This window comes from Nicotiana tabacum, chromosome 16, assembly GCF_000715075.1.
Source record: "Nicotiana tabacum cultivar K326 chromosome 16, ASM71507v2, whole genome shotgun sequence".
NCBI lineage: Eukaryota > Viridiplantae > Streptophyta > Magnoliopsida > Solanales > Solanaceae > Nicotiana > Nicotiana tabacum.
The window spans coordinates 83,936,363-83,957,814 of NC_134095.1; the positions used below are offsets into that span (position 1 = coordinate 83,936,363).

The 21,452-nt window shown below is 33.8% G+C and overlaps 2 protein-coding genes across 6 annotated transcripts; one reads left to right on the forward strand and one right to left on the reverse strand.

Moving 5' to 3' along the window:
- The first annotated feature begins 13,743 nt into the window (after nt 1–13,743).
- Nucleotides 13,744–19,527, forward strand: LOC107763120 (protein ROOT PRIMORDIUM DEFECTIVE 1). Of its 5 annotated transcripts, none has more exons than XR_012700137.1 (4): nt 13,744–15,740; nt 16,168–16,228; nt 17,112–17,294; nt 18,919–19,527. XR_012700137.1 is itself a non-coding variant. In XM_075233010.1 (3 exons), exons 1-2 carry the CDS (start codon nt 14,482–14,484, stop codon nt 16,202–16,204), a joined length of 1,296 nt encoding a protein of 431 aa, XP_075089111.1. In that variant the 5' UTR covers nt 13,744–14,481; the 3' UTR covers nt 16,205–16,228; nt 17,112–17,295. The 5 variants fall into 5 exon arrangements, 1 of the variants encoding a protein (XP_075089111.1); XR_012700140.1 differs by having other exon boundaries at nt 13,746–15,786; XM_075233010.1 differs by lacking the exon at nt 18,919–19,527 and having other exon boundaries at nt 17,112–17,295.
- Nucleotides 19,528–20,156: 629 nt separating this feature from the next.
- On the reverse strand, nt 20,157–20,863 carry LOC107763111 (histone H3.2). Its single transcript, XM_016581552.2, has one exon. The coding sequence runs from the start codon at nt 20,787–20,789 to the stop codon at nt 20,379–20,381; it is 411 nt and encodes a 136-aa protein (XP_016437038.1). The 5' UTR covers nt 20,790–20,863; the 3' UTR covers nt 20,157–20,378.
- Between the last annotated feature and the right edge of the window lie 589 nt (nt 20,864–21,452).

Below are 21,452 nucleotides of genomic sequence, written 5' to 3' on the forward strand. Positions count from 1 at the left end.
TTCTTTCCTTATATGCAAAACTTATCTCAGAGAGCACACATATTTAACAATTACATTACCTTATTGTGTCTAACTTATGAGATACTCTATAACCCATCTCTTATAGGGAAAACTTAACTCAAGAACTTTAAAATCACAACCTATGCCCCATGGGCAATAATTTATGTTACTTTATTGTGTCCATGTAATGAAATACTGTATAACTCTTGTGTGATAGGCAATACCTTGCTGTGGGACTTTAATACTACAACCTACGCTCCATATTTCTGTTATATTAGAAGCTACAGCCACGTGTCTGTGTGTCACCACATTCTCATTGAATAGTCAACAATTTAAAGGTCTTAAAGTTGCTAATATTTACCAAAAAGTTTAGCACAGGTAAATCGTTACTGTTGGATGTAAAAGGGTAAAATAATAAAGTAACATTTAATGGAGAACTCATTAGTATTTCACCAGAACTAAGTCCCGTCGTTTCTCAAACTGATATCCTGCAACCTCCTCAATCTTTTGTTCTTATTTGAAAGGGTTTTCACTTTCTACAAATTTTGTTATTACGTTTAGTACAACAAATACAAAAAGGAACTTACTCCTCTCTCCATGCGAAAATAAAGGAGTTGACATAAAAATAGGATCTCTAAATTTAAGCTTACCAATTAATTATATCTTTTTTATATACAATAATAACTTTCTTGCAAAACACAAATGAAGCTAAGAAAAATATCTCACCATCGGATCTAAAAGGCATATATGCATTTGTTTCAATAATATGAATAATCTTTTACTCAAAAAATAAAAAAATAAAGTAAATTAAACTAAGAAATATCATCTTCATTATACTTTTTTAGGTGAAATTAAAGTAGATATTATAATGACAACCAATAACAATCCTTTGAAAAACATTATCTAAAAATTATATTTGTTATAGCCTTTTTAATAATGGTATGTATTTGATATAGTATTATATATATATATATATATATATATATATATATAAAAAAAAAGTTATCGTTTTAGCTAATTCGAGATCTTCCCATTCCAATAGATCTTCATCGAATAATTATATTATGAGAAACTTTTAGAAATCACTATGTTTTAGTGGTTATTAGCTAGTTGTAGCTACCATTTACTATATTACTTCTTATAGCTATGTTTTCAGGATTTTTAGAGTGTATTCGATGTATTTAAGTTACTGTATTCATGAATACAGTAGCATTTCTAGGCGTGAAACAGGGGATTACAGCTAAACAGATTTTTGTATTCGACTGTATTCACGGTGTGAAATAAGGGATTACAGCTAGACGGATTATTGTATTCGACTGTATTCACGATATATATTTGTAAATACAGTAACATAAATAGCGCAATTCATGGTCTATTTAGCTGTTTTTAAACGGAAAGTGAATCAATTAACATAATAGACTCCTAATATAACTCAACAAACTCAATTATAACACACAAAACTTGTATTTCTAGTTATAAAAAAGATTCTCAACCAAAAAACACCTCAAAAACATAGCAATCTTCAGAGAAAATATGCTGAATATTTTTCCCAGCCGATAAATACAACAAAAACAGAGCAATTTAAATACATATATACATCTGAATACATAAATTATACGTATTAATTAAAAAATATATATGAATACATTCATGAAATATAACGAGACAGTGAATACAATGAAATACATGGAATACATCGAGATGCATTAAAATACAATGAAAAAAAAGGACAATAAATACAATGAAATAGATGGAAATACAGTGAGATACATTGAAATATATTAACAGAAAATTCAAGTTGCTTAGTTCCAAACTCCGTCGTCTTCGTTCAAGAACAACCCTAATGTCGTATCGTCGAGAGGGTCGTGATTCTGAATGGAAACGCCACTGTTGCAACATCAGTTATACAACACACACATCTATATATTTTTTGAATTCCCCCACTTCAGCAAAAAACAGAGAAGAAGACCAAAAAATCATATACACACACAGATCTGTCGTCGATGACCCCAAAAATTCTCTCACCCTTAACCCTTGAATCTCCTCCCCTTTCTTCTCCACCTTTTCGGACTCAAGCAACCTAACAAGCACACACGGACATAAATGGACAGATTTCTGGGAGTTTAGAAAAAGAAACAGAATACATAGCATAAAGGCTAGAAACGAGATGAAATGAAAGGCGAGAGGTCCGAGTTCCAGCGAGTTTTTGGTGTAAATCGAGTTTTTCGGCGAGTTCCGAGTTCATCGAAGGTCATATTCTGAGGTTTTCGGGCAGTCGCGGTTCCGTAGAGGTCGTCGAGTCCCTGTCTACTGTTCCGGTTGTGGTCATTTTCCGGTTTGTCTTCTGAGTTGCGGTTTTGAATTCATCAATAAAAGCTTTTGGTTAGGGACAGGAGAAATTTGAGTGGAGAGAGAAAAATAATACAAAGCTTATTTTATGGCTTAAGGGTAGGAGGTAATCATAAATAGATATTTGGTTATAAAAAATCAAAAGGTAGCTATGGAATATAATTTTTTAAAAGGGTATTTATTTAAAATAAACAAAGTGTCAACATTTGCTACAGGAGGTAACTTATTTTACACAAAAAACATACGCATCTTCTGGACCTAGATTGGCATCAAACTTTTTTATGCAATGCATTTCATATCTTATATACTTCATAACACTATAATTATTATGAAAAAGTAAACCTTAAATATGTGTAATATATTGTATACTGCTACTGTATACATTAGTTATCATATCGTCAGAATACGCATTCGTGCTTGTACAATTTACCTATATGAACTATATATTATATAATTATACAAATATACAATAATATATTATATAATTTATATAATATAATATACGAATCTATAATAAATATATACTATATCATATATTATAAATAATTATAAAGTATAAAAACATTGATTAACACTTTACAAAAATCCAGCATAGAACAATTTTACTATAATCCAGGGGCGGCCCAAGGGTCAAGCCACTAAAGCAAAGGTTTAGGCTGTAAGCACGTGATTTTTGCCCTATATGAGAATTACTCCCAAAAAATTTAAAAATAAAATGATTTTTCTTGGTGTGCAATTTTGTGGTATTTTTGTGTAATTATTTGTATATTTATCTGTGCATGTTTATTTGTTAAATTATTAAAAATACAAAAATATATCGCATTTTGCATGTAGGATTTAATTACACAATTGTTAGTAATTAAGTTTGTTTTACAAAAATTAAAAATTACAAAAATAGGCACTTTTTGCATTTTTAGCATTTAATGTCCAAATATACAATTTTATGCTTAATTATTACTTAATTATGCGTTAATTGTTATTGGGAGTTAATTTGCGCTTTTTTTAACTTAATTTAGTCCTTAATAATAATTTAAGTATTTTTATAATTTAGTGTTAGAAAAATAAAAGAAGAAAAGAGAACAAAAATACAAAGAAAAATCGGATTGGGCCACTTCTTCAAATTCAAGCCACAAGCCCAAAAAAAAAATATACCCAATCTTCCCAAACGACCCAGTCCATTTCGAACTGGGTCGACCCAGTCCATAACCCAAAGAGACCCAAACCCCCTTTTCTTTCATTTTTCATAAAACAAAACAAAACAAAATAAAAAAAAACAAGAAAACCCTAAAATTAAGCTATCCGCCACCCCCCTCATTTTCCTTCTTCTTCCTCAAGCTCCCCTCCTTAGCATCAATGGCTGCCCTTCACCCCTCACCCCGTCACACTCACACACATACACAGTAAAAACGCACACACGCAGCAGCCTTTCATGGCTGCTGCTTCTTCTTCGTTCTTCATCCAAACGACCAAATGACCCTACTGTCATCGCGATATTGCTGCTCCGTCCAGCTAGTCGCACACAGTCCGTCGCATCGTCGACCACCTTCGATGTTTCTTCGTCTCCGAGCAGCCATGAACAAGCTCAAGCTCAAGCTTTCATGGCTGCCTTCCTCCTCCTCACGTCCAGTCGTTGCTGCTGCTGTTCACGCAGCTGTTTCTGCGTCGTCACTTCATCTTCTTCAGCAGCCCAACTCGAGACCCTAGAACCTCACCCTTCTACTACGATCCAGCCAGGACGTCGAACAGCAGCTCCAAACCAAAAGCGTCGTCCAGTTCGAGCCCAGTTGCTGCGTCTTCACGTTCATCGGCGTCGTCCAGTTCGAGCCCTACTGACCCTACTGCTTCATGCTGCTCCATCTTCTTCGTTTCTTCGTCGTTGTTTTGAATCGGTTAGTTGGTTTATGTTTCAAATTTCGTCCATATTTTTGTTCGTTGTTTTTCGGATCCAAAATCGATAAATGATTCAATTCTTGTTTTGTTTGTTCGTCGTTGAAATAATTTTTTAGTTCATGTTCATATGTTTTGTTGAATTAATTTTCAGATTTCAAATGGAAATTTAATTAGTTGTTTTTCATGTTTATTTCATGTTCTTGTTTATTGTTTAGGTAAAAATTTGTTAGTTTAATGTTTGTTAGATTCAAATTGAAATTTAATTAATTATTTCTTCAATTTGTTTCATGTTGTTACGTATTTTCCAGAAATTGTTAATGTTGTTTGAATCATTTAATCTGTCATGTTTGTTGTTTAAAAATAGATTTAGTTCATGTTCATCTTTGTTTGAAGTTCATTTTTAATCCAGTGATTTAATGTGAGTTTATATTTTTGATTTGTTGATTTAGTTTGAATCATGTATTTTGTTGTTTGTATTGTTGTCTCCTTGCTCATCCATTTTTAGTCGAAGTTAACCAGGATTGGTTCCCGATATGGTTAATTTACTTCCATTAATTTTGAGTTGTGTTGTTCAACGTGTTCATATGATTTGTTGTTGAAGATTGTTGAGAAATTGGTCATCTTGGCTATATTTTGGTTAAGTTATGATTAATTGATTGTTTAGAGCTGATGGGGGTTAGTTTGGTAAATTGCAGTACGTTCAGGGATAAAATGGTAATTGCAATAAGGTCGGAGGGGTAGTTTGGTAATTGAACATTATTGTAATTCTTTATGTTAAGCATGGGGACAAAATATAATGGGGTGAGGTTTGATATAATTGTTTAACATAATGGGGGACAAGACATAATGTAGTGGAGGGGAATATTGTATTTGTTTATGTTAGGCATGGGGGACAAATTGTAATGGGATGGAGTTGATGTATTTTTTTAATGTAGGCATGGGGGACAAGGTTTAAAATAAAGAAAACATTAAGTAGTGGGGACAAAGCATGCCCTTGGGGGAATAATTTCGGGTTGGGGATTCAAGACAAAGGTCTTGCTATATATATAGGGTCATTTGATACTTTAAAAAAAAAGATTTTTTTTAGACTGGAATTAGAAAAAGATTTGAGAGAGAGTTTTAGGACTTGAACATTAGGAGAAGACTTTTACACTTGAGAGTTGACAGACTTGAAACATTTTGAGAGTAGAAGAGAAATGCAATTTGAACTTTCACTTGAATAATTTCCGTTTGCCTTTCTTGAGTGTTATTCAAAATCAGTAAACTACTGCATCTTGTATCGGTCTCTCTTCTGCTTTGACTACGATTGCACTTTGGTATTGCTGAGTTTTCAATCTGTTACTGGGTTATTCCACTGGTTGTTACTGGTTTGCGGTGTTGCTGAACCTGCTGTTGCTGTGTTATTACTGTTGCTGATTCCTCCTTCTTTTCTTCTTGTACTGCCATTTCCAGGTACACATTTGTACACTCTCGTCTTGAAGCGAAATGAAATATTAATCAGGCTTTGTTCCTGTTGAATTCCTCCTGTTTAGATTTGTGTTTGAATATAATTTTCCTTTCTTTGTATAAAAATGTAGTTGATTGATTAATGAGTAATGATGTTGCATATGTATAACTTCTTCATCTAATAATGTTAGTTTAAATTAATCAAAGAATAGTTAATCTGTTTTGATATTATTGTGCGTCAATCTCATGTTCCAGTGTTATTAAATAATAGAATATAGAACGGAAGCAATCTTTCTTTGTACAAACTCGATTGCAATTTTCCATTTGCATTAGCCGTAAACTAATAACTAATAAGTTCGACTTTTTCAGCATGTAATTAATTGAGGGGTTTTCTTTTATTTTAGAGACAAACTTAATAGAAGAAATGTAGTCACTGTAGGTTTATCCTTAAAAAATAAAATGAGACGAGCCTCGCCAAATAAATCACACATCGCTGGGGCCCTCAATAAATACATAACCATTGACTAGACTTTGGATTTGGCCGTTTAATGAACCTTCACGGCCTCTTCCTAAAATAACAATACGTTAGTCTCTTTAGGACGCGCCTTAATAAATCTTACCTTCTTAAACACGGGTGCACATTTATGTGACCCAAATCCAAATCTCAACGGAGTCGAAATGTGTCTCTAATCACGGGTACATTGATTGTGACGTGGTTCGAGATGCGTGTCCATGACGTTGCAAATTCCTTTCAAAAAATAAGAATGAGATGAGCCTCGCCAAATAAAAATACAAAATTGCGGGGCCCTCAGTAAATATTTGCTTTAAAATTGTTTAGACTTCGGGATGGACCGTTTAGTAAAATTCCACGGCCCTACCCAAAGTAAATGATACGCTAGTCACTTTAGGCGTGTATTTAATAATGTTATCTTCCTAAAACTCGGGTGCACATTTATGTGACCCAAATCCCAATCTCAACAGAGTTGAAATGTGGCTCTAATCACGGGTACATTGATTGTGACGTGGTTCGAGATGTGTTTCCACGATGTTGCAATTCTTGATAAAAATAACAGTAAATGATAAAAGCGGTTAAAAGTTAAATTTTGCACATAGGTTCAACATGTATTAAATCAGATAATCAAGCCAAATATGACAGTTGAGCGACCGTGCTAGAACCACGGAACTCGGGAATGTCTAACACCTTCTCCCGGGTTAACAGAATTCCTTATCCGGATTTCTGGTGCGCAGACTGTTAAATAGAGTCATTCTTTTCCTAGATTCGGGATTAAATTGGTGACTTGGGACACCCTAAATCTCCCAAGTGGCGACTCTGAAATAAATAAACAAATCCCGTTTCGACTGTCCTTTAATTGGAAAAAACTCCCTTGTACCCTCGCGGGGGCGGAAAAAGGAGGTGTGACAGCTCTGGCGACTCTGCTGGGGACTATTTTTTTAAAAACCCAGAACCACTGGTTCAGGGTTAGAAATTCGAGCTTAGATAAATTGTTATATTTGGCTTTATCTGATTTTTACATGTTTGAGCCTAATGTGCTAAACCACAGGATTCAAACCAATATATATAATTAAAGTAAGTTGGATCATATATATCTCATAATAATCTTTAAAGATAGGGTCTAAATATATTTGGTATTTTAAAATAAAAAAGTAAAATATTTTATAAAAGGTAAAGATAACTTTTAATTTAGTATTGATGTAACCGTTTGAGCAAATGGAGAAAGAGAATCACTCCCCCTAAACCCTTGTTGCGAATATAAAAAATTTTATTATTTAAAATTTTACGATTGACATTATTAGTGAGGTACCTATATTATTATTCTCCTTTTACATTTCTAACTAAAAACGTGCAATAAACTTTTAGAATCCGTTTTTTAGTATCTTCAATAGTCCAAATATTATTTTTTATCTTTCTCATCAGAAAACGGGTACTACATTCTTATATTATCTTTCTTGGTTTCTGCAAAAAAGCTTAAGTTTTCAATAAGTTATATTGTTCTCTTTAGAAAGAAAAGAGTTTTATTTTTTCTATAAAAAACAAAAGTTGAAGAGTATGGTTGAATAAAACTATATTACGCATTTTTTTTCCTCGGGTTTCAAGCGTTTCAATAAATATATTAGAGCATCAAAAATTATTTTGATATCAAGTTATCAACTTCTTGAGATTAAATTATTTATAAAAGAAACTATTAACAACTTTACATCTTAAAAAGTTAGAAAAATAGACTTCAATCTTAGATTAAAAATTGGCTTTAGGCCACCAATTTTTTTGAGCCACCCCTACTATAATCTACCTTTATAATATACTGTATACACATATAAGACATAATGCATAAAACTAGAAAGAAAGAAATTATTAATGAATATATTATACAGAGTATAATATATACAAAATAATGTATATTTTGTGTCAATTATAACAAACAAACAAAAGATATAGTGTATATTCCACTATTTTGCCCTTTGGGTTTTCTCGCAGCAACAAGAATGAATTTTTCATCCATTTTTGTATCAGATGGAGTTATCAACCCAAATTAAAAAAAAAAAAAAAAATTTACTGGAATCAAAGTATGGAGAAGTACTGGGATGATTTAGGGAGATTAGAAAGAATAGATTAGTGGAGACTGAAAAATAAGTTCGTGATTAGGCAATTTTGGCAAAGAAAAAAGTTTAGTAAAAACAAAAAATATGTTATGCCTATGAACTTGTGGAAGAGAATGATAAAAATTATTTCTCCACTTAAGCATGGCAAAACAACGTATATTGGAGAGAGTGTGTATTTGATAAGTTTAAAATAGGTTGAATACTCAAAATGATTTGAGTTTCCTATTTAAGTGGCTTTAATGGAGATATTTAAGGGATATGAAATGTTGTATATGATTTTATTAAAAAGTTAAAAATTGTAATAAATGGTATCTTATGTAATTTTCTGAAAGCAGTTGTAATTCTTTTTAATTAATTTTAAGAAGGTTGTATTATGTGTAAATTCCTAAAAAAGGAAACCATAAAAGTTCGCTCAGCCCCATTTTTGCGCAAAACTTGTAAAAATGACACTAGGTAGTCATTCTAAAGGTTGCTATTTAACAATTAGTCTGTGTGTCCTGTATTTTAGTTTTCAAGTTCAATTTTTCAGGATATAAAGCCCTGAAGTTAAAAAAAATATTTCAAAATTTCATCTGGCTAATCCCTAAATAACATCTTTAAAAATGGCTATTTGTGTACTTTCCCGATAAAACTTCACCAGTAAGGTTGTATTGTGGTCCGGGCGCGGTCCGGGACCGGCCCAGGACCGCGGGCCTAGTCTCTAGTGGTGCATAAGCATGTAGCGGGTCGGTCCAACCCAAATAGCCCGTGAGCCCGGGACCGGCAGGTGGGCCTAGGCCGGTTCAATCGGGCCCAACGGCTATTTTTAAAAAAAAAAAAATTAAAAACGACCAACGGTCAGATTTTTAAAATTTAGCCGTTTGCCTTCAAAATTCAACCGTTTGGCACTTTAAAAAATAGTCATTTGAGCCCCAAACTTTGTTTTAATCCAAATTTTTTTATAATTACACTTTTTCCCAATTCTCAACTATAAATACCCCCCCCCCCCCATTCTTTCATTTTTACTCACAAATTCATCAATCTCTCTCTAATTTTCTTCTATAATTGCTTACTTTATTATTGCAATTTCGTGAAAAATTATGAAGTTGGTGAATTGAAGTATTCAAGTCTTCAACGATATTCAATTTTCAAAAAGTTGTTCGTCAATTCGGTAAACTCGTTCCAACTCTTAAGTTTTAATATTATAGTTTTGTTAGTTTTATTTAGTACAATTATAATTAATATGACATTTTCTTTGAAAAATATTTTTGGTGGTAAGGGTAAGAGAAAATCTAAAATTGGTGAATCTAGTAGCCAAGCTACTACTCTTCCCCCGGCTCCCCGACCCAGACCTGTTACCCGTCCTCCTCCACTTATTATTCTTGATAGTGATAACCCTTGTTTTCAATTTTTCGATAGTCAATTTTGCCATGATGTTGCACCAAGTCAACAATTAAATGAAGAAGTTATGAATGTTCTTTATCCTAATGAAACTATCTTTGAAAATGATAAGGAAAATGATGATTTAGATGAAAAGAAATCGGATTTAGATGATACACCTACTAGTCCTGTTAATAACTCAAATGATGCATCGTCTAACCCTCCTGTAGTAACCCCTACTTTTAATAAACAACCTGCTAAACGGCCTAAAACATCTCTTGGTTGGCATTTTTTTACTCAACTAAGAGAACAAAATAAGGCTAAGTGTAAAACTTGTGGGTCTCAACTAGTTCATAAATTTACTGGAGACCATAGCGGTACGGGTAGTTTGACTAGACACATAAAGACACACCCTAGAGATAAAGCTAGATTTTTACAAATGAAAGTTGCGCAAGAGGGGACAAGTGTAGATACTACGGTTAACCCTAGTACAGGTTCAAATCTAGTTCAACCAGGAATTAACACTGTTACCGATGGCATTTTATATTATGATCCAAATAAAGATCGTGAAGAATTGGCAAAAATGGTTACTGTTATGTGCTTACTCTATAGTTTTCCTTCTAACCCTCATTGTGTGCATTACATTAGAAGAGTTTTTAATCCTACTTATAAAGGATGGCCTCGCGCAACCGTAAAGAGCGATATTTATAAATATAAACATGAATATGAACAATATTTGTGCTATTTATTTACTCATATAGATTGTCGCATTGCTATTACTACTGATATTGGTAGAAGTGGTAATGACTGTGATTATCTAACTGTTACAAGTCATTGGATAGATGAGGAGTGGATAATGCAAAAGCGCATTATTGCTTATAGAATAATTAATTCACGCCACACAGGTAAGTTTATTGCTAACACAGTTGCAGATATTTGTAGATATTTTTGCATTAGAGATAAAATTATGTCGGTTTCAATGGATAATGCTTCTAGTAACACTAACGTTATAGGCTTGCTTACAACTACACTAAATCCTGCATTTAGTAATATTTTTCATGTTAGATGTATTTGTCATATTTACCATTTAATCGTCAGTGCTGGTATGAAAGTTTTAAATGTAGAAATTGAAAAGGTTAAAATGGCTCTTAATTGGCTTTTTTATTCAAACCGTAGAAGTAGACTTAGATACTATTTAAAAAATGTGATGAATTTGTCCTTAGAGAAAGAAAAGTTCCTAAAGCTTGTCCAACTAGATGGAATTACATGTATGAAAGTTTAGTTGTTGCATATGAATATAGGAACCCAATAAGCGCAACGTATAATGCTCGTGTAGGTGATGGTGATGATGATGATGATGATGATGAGCACCTTACAAATCAAGATTGGAGTAATGTTAAAATGCTTGTAAACTTTTTAGAACAATTTCATATTACTACAAATGAATTATCTGGTCAATATTATCCTACTATTTCTAACTGTTTAGTTTATATTGCAGCACTTGTAGATTTATTTACTCAATTTTCAGAGGGTGGAGTAATTTATCAAGAAGCTATTAATTCTATGAAAGCTAAGTTTAAAAACTATTTTTTCCCTATCCCCACTATTTTTGGTGTTTCTGCATTGTTAAATCCTACAATGAAATTAGGAGGTCCTCACTTTTGGTATTCAAAAATTTATAACGCTTTATCACTTTCAGCTGAGGAATTTGCTACACTTGGAGATGCAAAAGCCTCAATTAAAATAAATGCTCAAACAATTTATAATGCTTATCAACTTGCCTTAGATCAAGCTAGACCAAATGTTCCAACTCCTACTTCATCTAGTTCGCAAGCATCTAAAAGAACTGCGGGCCTAAAAGCCCTTAGTTCTTGGACGGAGTTCAGGGGTTCTCAAGGTGATAATTTTGGTGATAGTTCACAACCAAATGAGCTTCAAGTTTATTTGTCGCAGGGACTTGAATCAGAGAATCCCGACGGCTCCTTTGATGTTTTGGAATAGTGGAAGGACAAACAAAAACACTATCCGGTTTTTTCAAGGATGACTCGAGATATTTTAAGTGTTCAAGCTTCAACAGTGGCATCGGAGAGTGCATTCAGTCAAGTGAGACTTCAAAGCTGTGATCATAGAGCGTCTATGAGGGAGAGCTTGGAAAAATCAGTACTCTTCGGAGACTGGATCCGTTCGGAAAGAAGAAATTTTGGACTTACAGAATCACAACCGGAGATAGATGAAGCTTATGAAGAAATGCTAGCGGAACTTGCGCAGTATGCTACTTCGCCCGGAAGCGGTGATGAACAAGCTTCTTTTCCACCACCACCAACGGAAATTCCTCCGGACCTTGAAGGATTTATGAGATTTGTTAGAGATAATACATAGACTAACATGTAACTTGTATTTTGGCACATCTTCCTTAGTTTTTTTCCTTTTAATGGTGGTATTAGTACCTTGTTGTGCTCATTCCATTGGGGGGAGGAAGACTAAGAAAGATATTGTCATTCTTTGTTAATGTCGTAATAGTAAAATATATAAGACATTCCCTTGAATATTTCTTTGCAATTTATTTTGTGTTTAAATTTGATATAGTATATATATTATATATCTAATACATACTATATATACTAGTATATACATATATATAAGCAATTTATACTATTTATACTAGTATATACATATATAGTTTACAAGAAAGTGCCTTAGATAAAAAAAATTTAAAAAAAATAGCCCGGAACAAAAAAAGCTCGTTTAGGCCCGCGGGCCCGACCCATTTAGCCCAGGACCATGTGGGCTTAGGACCACCGTGGGCCGGTTCTACACATTGGGACCGTGAAGCCCGGGACCGTGAAGCCCGGCCCGCCTAAAGCCCAGGCCCGTTTAGGCCCGTTTGGTCCCGGCCCGGACCACAATACAGCCTTACAGATTTTTTTTCCTCGGGTTTCAAACGTTTCAATAAGTATATTAGAGCATCAAAAATTATTTCGATATCAAGTTATCAACTTCTTGAGATTAAATTATTTATAATAGAAATTATGAACAACTTTACATCTTAAAAAGCTAGAAAAATAGACTTCAATCCTAGATTAAAAATTGGCTTTAGGCCACCAATTTTTTTGAGTCGCCCCTGCTATAATCTACTTTTATAATATACTGTATACACATATAAGACATAATGCATAAAACTAGAAAGAAAGAAAGTATTAATGAATATATTATACAGAGTATAATATATACAAAATAATGTATATTTTGTGTCAATTATAACAAACAAACAAAAGATATAGTGTATATTCCACTATTTTGCCCTTTGGGTTTTCTCGCAGCAATAAGAATGGATTTTCTATCCATTTTTGTATCAGATGGAGTTATCAACCCAAATTAAAAAAATCTTTAATTTACTGGAATCAAAGAATGGAGAAGTACTGGGATGATATAGGGAGATTAGAAAGAATAGATTAGTGGAGACTGAAAAATAAGTTCGTGATTAGGCAATTTTAGCAAAGAAAAAAGTTTAGTAAAAACAAAAAATATGTTATACCTATGAACTTGTGGAAGAGAATGATAAAAATTATTTCTCCACTTAAGCATGGCAAAACAACGTATATTGGAGAGAGTGTGTATTTGATAAGTTTAAAATAGGTTGAATACTCAAAATGATTTGAGTTTCCTATTTAAGTGGCTTTAATGGAGATATTTAAGGGATATGAAAAATTGTATATGATTTTATTAAAAAGTTAAAAATTGTAATAAATGGTATCTTATGTAATTTTCTGAAAGCAGTTGTAATTCTTTTTAATTAATTTTAAGAAGGTTGTATTATGTGTAAATTCCTAAAAAAAGGAAACCATAAAAGTTCGTTCAGCCCCATTTTCGCGCAAAACTTGTAAAAATGACACTAGATAGTCATTCTAAAGGTTGATATTTAGCAATTAGTCCATGTGTCCTGTATTTTAGTTTTCAAATTCAATTTTTCGGAATATAAAGTCCTGAAGCTAAAAAATTTATTTCAAAATTTCATCTGGCTAATCTCTAAATAACATCTTTAAAAATGGCTATTTGTGTACTTTCCCGATAAAACTTCACCAGATCCGCTTTGACCCGCTTCGTTTGCCATCCATACTCTAAATTAGGAATTAAGATGGCCGAAATAAAAGGGATTTTAAGTAGTTTAGTAGAAGAAAATCTCTGCTCGGTAGTTTGTCAAAAGACGTACGATGATGTTGTTCGAGGTGTGTGAGGCAAAACAAGAAAGAGATAGACGAATGAAAATGGCTGTTCTTAAAGCCGCCCCATAAGAAAATTGAACACAAAATTGAAGTCTTCTTCTGAGAATTGCTTTATGCTTTTCCTTCCTTATAAAGGTCCGTTATATAAAATTTGAGTTGATTGATAAATCTACTGACATCCTCATTTCTTATTAGCCAGCAAGAATTCATCTTTGCTGCATATTTTCATATGATTCTACAAATTTGAGCAATTGGGTTCAATATACAGTAGCCTTCAAGTGAAACTAATTTGATTTCATATGTTCTCCGTGGCAGTAGTGGCAGAGTATCTGGTTGATGTTTTGATGTTATTCTACTGTTTAAAGTAATGGGGTTCTCAAATAAGCTTAAAAGACAAGTTATGTTGATTTTATTTACTTTTCTGAGTCAGTAATAGCATCCTAATTACGCAGAGGCGGATCCAATATTTGAACTTTATGGGTTCGGGAACCCACTGAACCCACTGGCCATTTGAGTTACTGGGTTCGAAATTTGATACTTGTACATATGTACATCCGCCCCTACTAGTTGGTATATATGTAAGTTGTGATTAGGAATGGCAACTCAGATTTATGTGAAAAGCCAGAGAAATGGGTACTTGAGTTTGTGGGATGCAGTGTTTAGTCTTCGTATTCGGCGAAGGTTTTCTCTTTGGTCAATGAAGAAAGATCCAGATCTTGAAGCTGCATTACATAGAAACCGTCGATGGATAGTGAATAATCAGATTAAGAACATTGTTATGAGATGTCCTAACCAGGTTGCATCAGTAAAATACCTGCAGAAGAAGTTCAAGACTCTTGATCTTCAAGGCAAAGCTCTAAATTGGCTAAAAAAGTATCCTTGTTGCTTTGTAGTCTACCTTGAGAATGATGAATACTATTGTGGTCTGACTAAAAGAATGATGTTTTTGACTGAAGAGGAAGAATCTGTTAAGGATATGCAGGAACCAATATATGCTGAGCGATTAACAAAGTTGTTGATGATGAGCCGTGATCAAAGGATGAATGTTATGAAACTTAACGAGTTGAGGAGGAATTTTGGATTTCCTGATGATTATTTGCTCAGGATTGTACCCAAGTACCCTCAAATATTTAGAGTTGTTAACCACACCGGGAGACGGAGTTCAATGGAGATTGAGCTCACAGCCTGGAACCCTGATTTAGCTGTTTCTGCAATCGAAAGAATGGCTAAAAAGGATGGTCGAGAGCCAGGTTTCCCGTGCTCTTTGCCTCCAACTTGGGTCAAATCATGGGAAAGATTTGAAGATTTTAATTCTGCTCCATATATTTCACCTTATTTGGGACTTGATGGTTTAGTGGATGGTTCAAAGGAAATGGACAAGAGAACAGTGGGAGTAGTGCATGAGTTACTGTCATTGACCTTGTGGAAAAAGGCATCAATTTTCAAATTGGGCCATTTTAGAAGGGAATTATGTTTACCAGAGAAATTAAATGTTTTTCTGCTCAAACATCCTGGAATATTCTATGTTTCTAACAGATACCAGATCTATACAGTTCTCCTTAAGGAAGCATATAATGGGTCAGAACTGATCGAAAAGGACCCTCTTGTTGTTGTCAAGGAGAAGTTTGGAGAATTAATGCAGGAGGGACTCCATGAATATAATCGCAGACATTATCTATTGAATTTAGAAAAGAAGAGGAACAGAGGCATGATAACACCAAAGCCAGAGAAAAGGAGGAGCCAAAGCGACGAAACATCATCAGAACAAGATAAGGAAGGAGGAGATTTAGGTGGCATATTTGATCCGGAAGAGAGGAAGCGATTTTACAAAGTTCTGTTTGATGACAATGCTCCGTAAGCAACGGAAGTAAACATATCCATATTAGCATCAGTGATACAGGTTTATCAGTATTACATGCAGATCTTATCATGTCCATAGGCAATAGAGCCTTAGGGAGTTATATGTTGCTATGAGAACCAAAATTTATAAAGTTAAATTTCCTTTGCTTTTGCCATATATACTGATTAATCTAGATTATTATTTTATCTCCTTATGTCTCTCCCTGTTTCCCTACCCAAGAAAAGCTTAGAGGATGACCCAAAATAAGCAGTTAACATCAACTCCTTTCTTTCGTTCCTTTTTTAATTTGTTTTCGGATAAAGATTGGCCACTTCTGCTTGATGATATATATCAGCAGAATTCTGCTCAATTTATTTTGTACACCTGTCTTTTTGCTGTTGAAAGGTCATGAGACTTGAGGACTGAATTTTCTCATCTCAGGAAACAGAGGGATAAAGAGATTATGCCACTTACATAGTTCATTTCACACCATCTTCATATGGTATACTCTTCATGTCATTCTTAATGTAACATATCTTCTTCTTCTTTTCTAAGTAAAAACTCGGATCAAGTTTGAAATGTGGGTATATACAGCAAAGGTATAGCCATGTGATTTGTTGTGGATTCTTCATGTAGGATTCCACTACTTCAGCATTCTTGAGCACCTTTAGATGTAAAAGTTGAGGCCTTTTCAATTTTGTATTTACCAAAACTAGGGCTATGACAGACACTATCCAGAAGTTCTACTTTACTGATCAAACAGAAAATGTGATCTATTACTGTGGGCTGAAGTATTTTTCTGTTGAGTTTGTTTTGGGGGGTTTCAAAGTTTGTTACTTCTCTCAGTTTAGTTAGATGTAGATATACTCTTATATATTTATTCAAAGAGTTCCTTTTAAAAGAAAAGCGTAGGTTTGAACGTTGTTATTTTAATGTTGATTCGGTGCTTTAGTTCTAATCAAAAGATTCTTCTTGAAACATCCTAGCTCCTAAATCATAAAGAAGATGGCACAAGTGCAACAAGAGGACCTAAGTCTAATATTGTCAAAGACATTGATGCAACCTTCTTGTGCTGGCATCAAATATCCTTGCTATTTGAAATCTATCCATTAATGATGCTTTTTTTCCTGAATAGAAGTATAATATCTGAATTTGTGCTATTTATCCTCCTCAGACTATCTTAACTAGGTATGTTGTAGCAGCATATTGCATAAAATTTCTTACTTAAGGCATTGAGAATAATGAAAAACCATTACTGAATGGATCCATTTTAGCATTTATCATTGTTGAATCTGAATCTCCTCTTGAAAAGCTTGACTTGCCTGCCAGCAAGATCATGTGCATTTCCCGTCAAAGGTCTGATTTTCCTCTTCTTAATACTGTAGGAATGTATAAATTGACAATACATGAATAGAATGGAAAGAGGAAAGAAGATTGAACTGATAAGGAGATTGGTTATAGCGCCTCCTGCCCATTCCTAGCAAGATTGCATTTCCCGATAATCATCCTTAGCGTTCTCCCGTTCCTCTGCCGGCGGGTGGGTTTTAGCTCTGGGCACTGGGAAAGAGGTGAGGTGGTTATAATGAATTTGAACTCCTTGATGCCTTTTCCTTCATTCGGTTGTTTGCTTCTTCTATATTTTATGTATTTCATATACTAGTAGACTTATAGCCTGGTTGGCCAAGCTAGAAAAATCAGCTTATTTTTGAGTAACTTTTTTCCCAAAAGTGTTTTTCGAAAAGTACTTTTGGAGAAAAACAATTTGTGTTTGGCTAATCAAATTAAAAAGTTTTTTGAGCAACAATTTGTGTTTAGCCAAGTTTTTCAAAAAGTGCTTTTAAGTATTAAATTACGAATAAGGAAATAAAGTGATTTACTTAATAGTTAATATTATATAAGTAGATAAATAATCACAAATATTATTATTAAAGACAACAATTAAGTTTTTTATTTTATTCAAGTAAAATATAAAAATAAAACTGAAAAGTACTTTATTTTTTCAAAATGATTTAAGTATATCAAAAATTCATTCAACAAATATGAAAGTTTACCCCAAAAGTCATTATATATTATTTATTAGTTTAAACTAAGATTGTTTTGGTATATACAACATTGTGCTAAGGGTATTTTTTATTGGAAGAAAATTCAAGACCGCTTCTGCTTCTGGGAGAAGCTATTTTTTTCTTCTTCTCAAAAACTGTTTTTGCTTTTCCCCAAAAGTGCTTTTTTCCCCCAAAAGCTTGACCAAACACCTCAAGTTAGAGAAAAAAGCACTCTTTTGAGAAAAAAACACTTTTGGCCCTGGAAGAAGCTTGGCCAAACAGGCTATAATACCCTTATAGGAATAGTGATAAATAGGAACTTTTCGTCGAGACCTAGAAAGTATGGGGAAATTAGGAGCCTGACTTTCTCTCTTTCTTTGCTGTGCAGGGAAAGGGGAGGGTTGGATGAGTAAAATTTTGTTAGGGACAGGGAATGAAAGCTATAGTTTTCTTGTATTCGCCACTAAAGACTCCTTTGAGTCTTGTTATCCAGACTTCTGTTCACCTTGAGTATCACTTCCAATATTGGACAAGGGCACTCCTTTAAAATTCTCAGACATAAAAACCATTCTCAAACTTGTCAATTTGATGCTTAACCATATCTGATTTAACACCTGGGTTTAGATAACATTGTTACAAAGACTTTGAGCTTACTATCTTTCCATTGTTACAAGTGTCTGTTGTGAGATGGTAACTGCGAGTGACCCCTATATGCTTGTTTGGTCAAACAAGTAATTACCGTCAGAAAGCCGTTACATATAATTCTGTTTATAAGAATAATAACATGGCTATTTATCAGAACTCAGAAAAAGAAAAGAGAGGATAACACGGTCTCTGACCATAATATAGATTGGCTGTTACTATTGACTCTGGGATATGAAGGGTTTCTACGTGTTATTGATTATATGGGGGTTTTCCGTCAACCGGGTAATTTGGCATGCTAAATGCATATGTAGATTGAGCTGATCTTCCTTTTTCCAGTGGGAGAGCTTTGTCAATTAAGTTCTACATCTGTATTTTTCGTTACTGTCAAACTACAGATATTTTGGTCCAAGGACTGCACAAAGCTGCGTGCATAATTGTATAATGTACTTTTTGTGTTCCTGTGAATATTTTCTTTTGAAGTTGTTTACACTTTTGGTCAAAACAGGAACAAATACGATCACCTAGTGGAAATCATATGTGCTCTAAACGATTGGGAATTCATCTGAGATAGAACCGCTGACATTGATGGCCATTAATGAAAGCCGTATCCTCTTTTACCCAAATTTACAGAGCCATTGGCTATAAGCTATCCTTGGATTAGAATATTCATCACATCTTGCTGCCACTGTTGAAGTAACAAATAGAATTCCAGAAATGAGGTTTGGATGCGACTGTTGGATTTTGATCTCCAGCCTCTCTTTCAAGATGTTAAAAGAAGTAATCTCCTCTGCCTAGTGCTATAAACATCAAGAGGAATGCATAATTTAGATTATCTAGCCAGTGCTATTCCAATTGGAGATGATTGTTTTCGTTAGTAAGAGTTCAGTACATGATTTCTTAGCAGAGTCTAAACAGCTGTATGTAGTCCAATATTTGACCATATGCCCTTTTTTTCTCTTGGAAACCTCCCCATTTCATTGTTAAATTTATCTTGAATATTTTACATTGTGATTATGTTACCTATCCTTATCCTCCTAGTCCTGTACTTGAGCAAATAAAGTTCTGTTCCCATATTGGAAAGAACTCTGTTCAAAATGACATTCCGATATAACCAAGTTTTGCTTCATTTATAGCTTGTTTGGATGGTTGTTACTTGTTGTATTGTATTGTTACTTTAAATATTACCTCCATTCCAATTTATTTGAACCTGTTTGACTGGACATTGAGTTTAAGCTTCTCATTAAGCGTGGAATATATTACCTCCATTCCAATAGGTTCACATAAACTGGAACGGAGGGAGTACAATGTTTGTTTTGATTGTTTTTTAAATTTTATTATATCATATCATAAAATATATCATTATGTAACGACCAAAAGTGTCCCTTTATAGAACAACTAATTTGGTGTGATCTCATTATTTCCTCTCTTTTTTTCTCATCTTGCCCTTCCATATTATTAAATAATCCTATTTTATATAATAATTCTACCTCATACCTTACTTTTTCTTTATAATATTACAAATTTATTCTCCATCTTGTTGGTGCATAACATTATAAAACATTGGAAGACAATACAATCTATCCAAACATTGTATAGATCAAAACAATACAATACTATACATAACAACCATCCAAACAAGTTGTTATAATAATCCTATCTCCTAGACTTGTAAATAAATTTGCAATTCTAAATTACAGTTGTCGCCATTAAAACTCAAACAAAACAAGGGTAGAGGCAAGTGAATAGGTCAAGAAACTAGCAAAGCAAGCAATTTTAATTTTATATGTACAGATATAGCAGCATCCAAAACAAAGAAACAAAAATATGGATAGGTTTTTTTAACACAATATTGATTTTCATTTCCAAATCTTTCATTACATTAAAGACAACCTAAAACACCACATCCCAAGTCCAACCATTAAACCTCTTCAAAACACTAACCAACATCCCAGAGATAAAAAAGACCTAAGCCCTTTCACCCCTAATCCGCCTAGCCAACTGAATATCCTTAGGCATAATAGTAACCCTCTTAGCATGGATAGCACACAAGTTGGTATCCTCAAACAAACCCACCAGGTACGCCTCTGCCGCTTCCTGAAGCGCCGCTACGGCACTGCTCTGGAACCTCAAATCAGTCTTAAAATCTTGTGCTATTTCTCTTACCAGTCTCTGAAATGGGAGTTTACGGATCAGAAGTTCAGTGCTCTTCTGATACTTACGGATCTCTCGAAGTGCCACCGTACCTGGACGGAAACGGTGGGGCTTCTTAACTCCACCGGTTGCCGGAGCTGATTTTCTGGCAGCTTTTGTTGCTAGTTGCTTCCTGGGTGCCTTTCCTCCAGTGGATTTACGTGCTGTTTGTTTTGTTCTTGCCATTTTTAAAGGATTTTTTGCAAGAGGGGAAAAGGTTGAGAATGGTGTGAAAGTTGTGATTTTGTGTGGGGAAGGAGTTGAAGGGTGAGTGAATATATAGGGAAAGAGGATGTGTGGAATGTGGAGGGAGGAAGATGAAATTTTGAGACTTTTGGGGAAATTTTCGGCGCGGGTGGAAATGGACCGTCCGATTTTAGAGGAAATGGATGGTGTAGATTGGGGTTATACTTTTGACGCGGATCGCGATCCTGGTGCTTTTTGACGCGGATCGCGAATTTATATTTTCTAATTAATTGATGTGTGTTGGGAGCTAATGACCAATCATAACTTCAGTGGGAGTTATTACTTTAAGTAACTTTTGGTAATCACTTATAATATATTCGAAACATTAACTAATCCACAACAAACAACTCTTATAGTTTCGAATCTGCCAAGCTGATCTATAGATAGTTATCTTTTATTTATATTCTTTTACTTTTAGCTTGAACGTTAGCAATTAAAAAGAAAAAGATGGTGGTCCCAAGAAGAAACTAACCTACTTGTATTAATCGAGAAAAAAATATTATTAACTATTTTTTTAATATTTAAAACTTTAAAATCAATAAAACTTTGCAATATTTATATTTTCTTATTAAATTGTGTAGGAAGTTCACTATTTAGAACTTC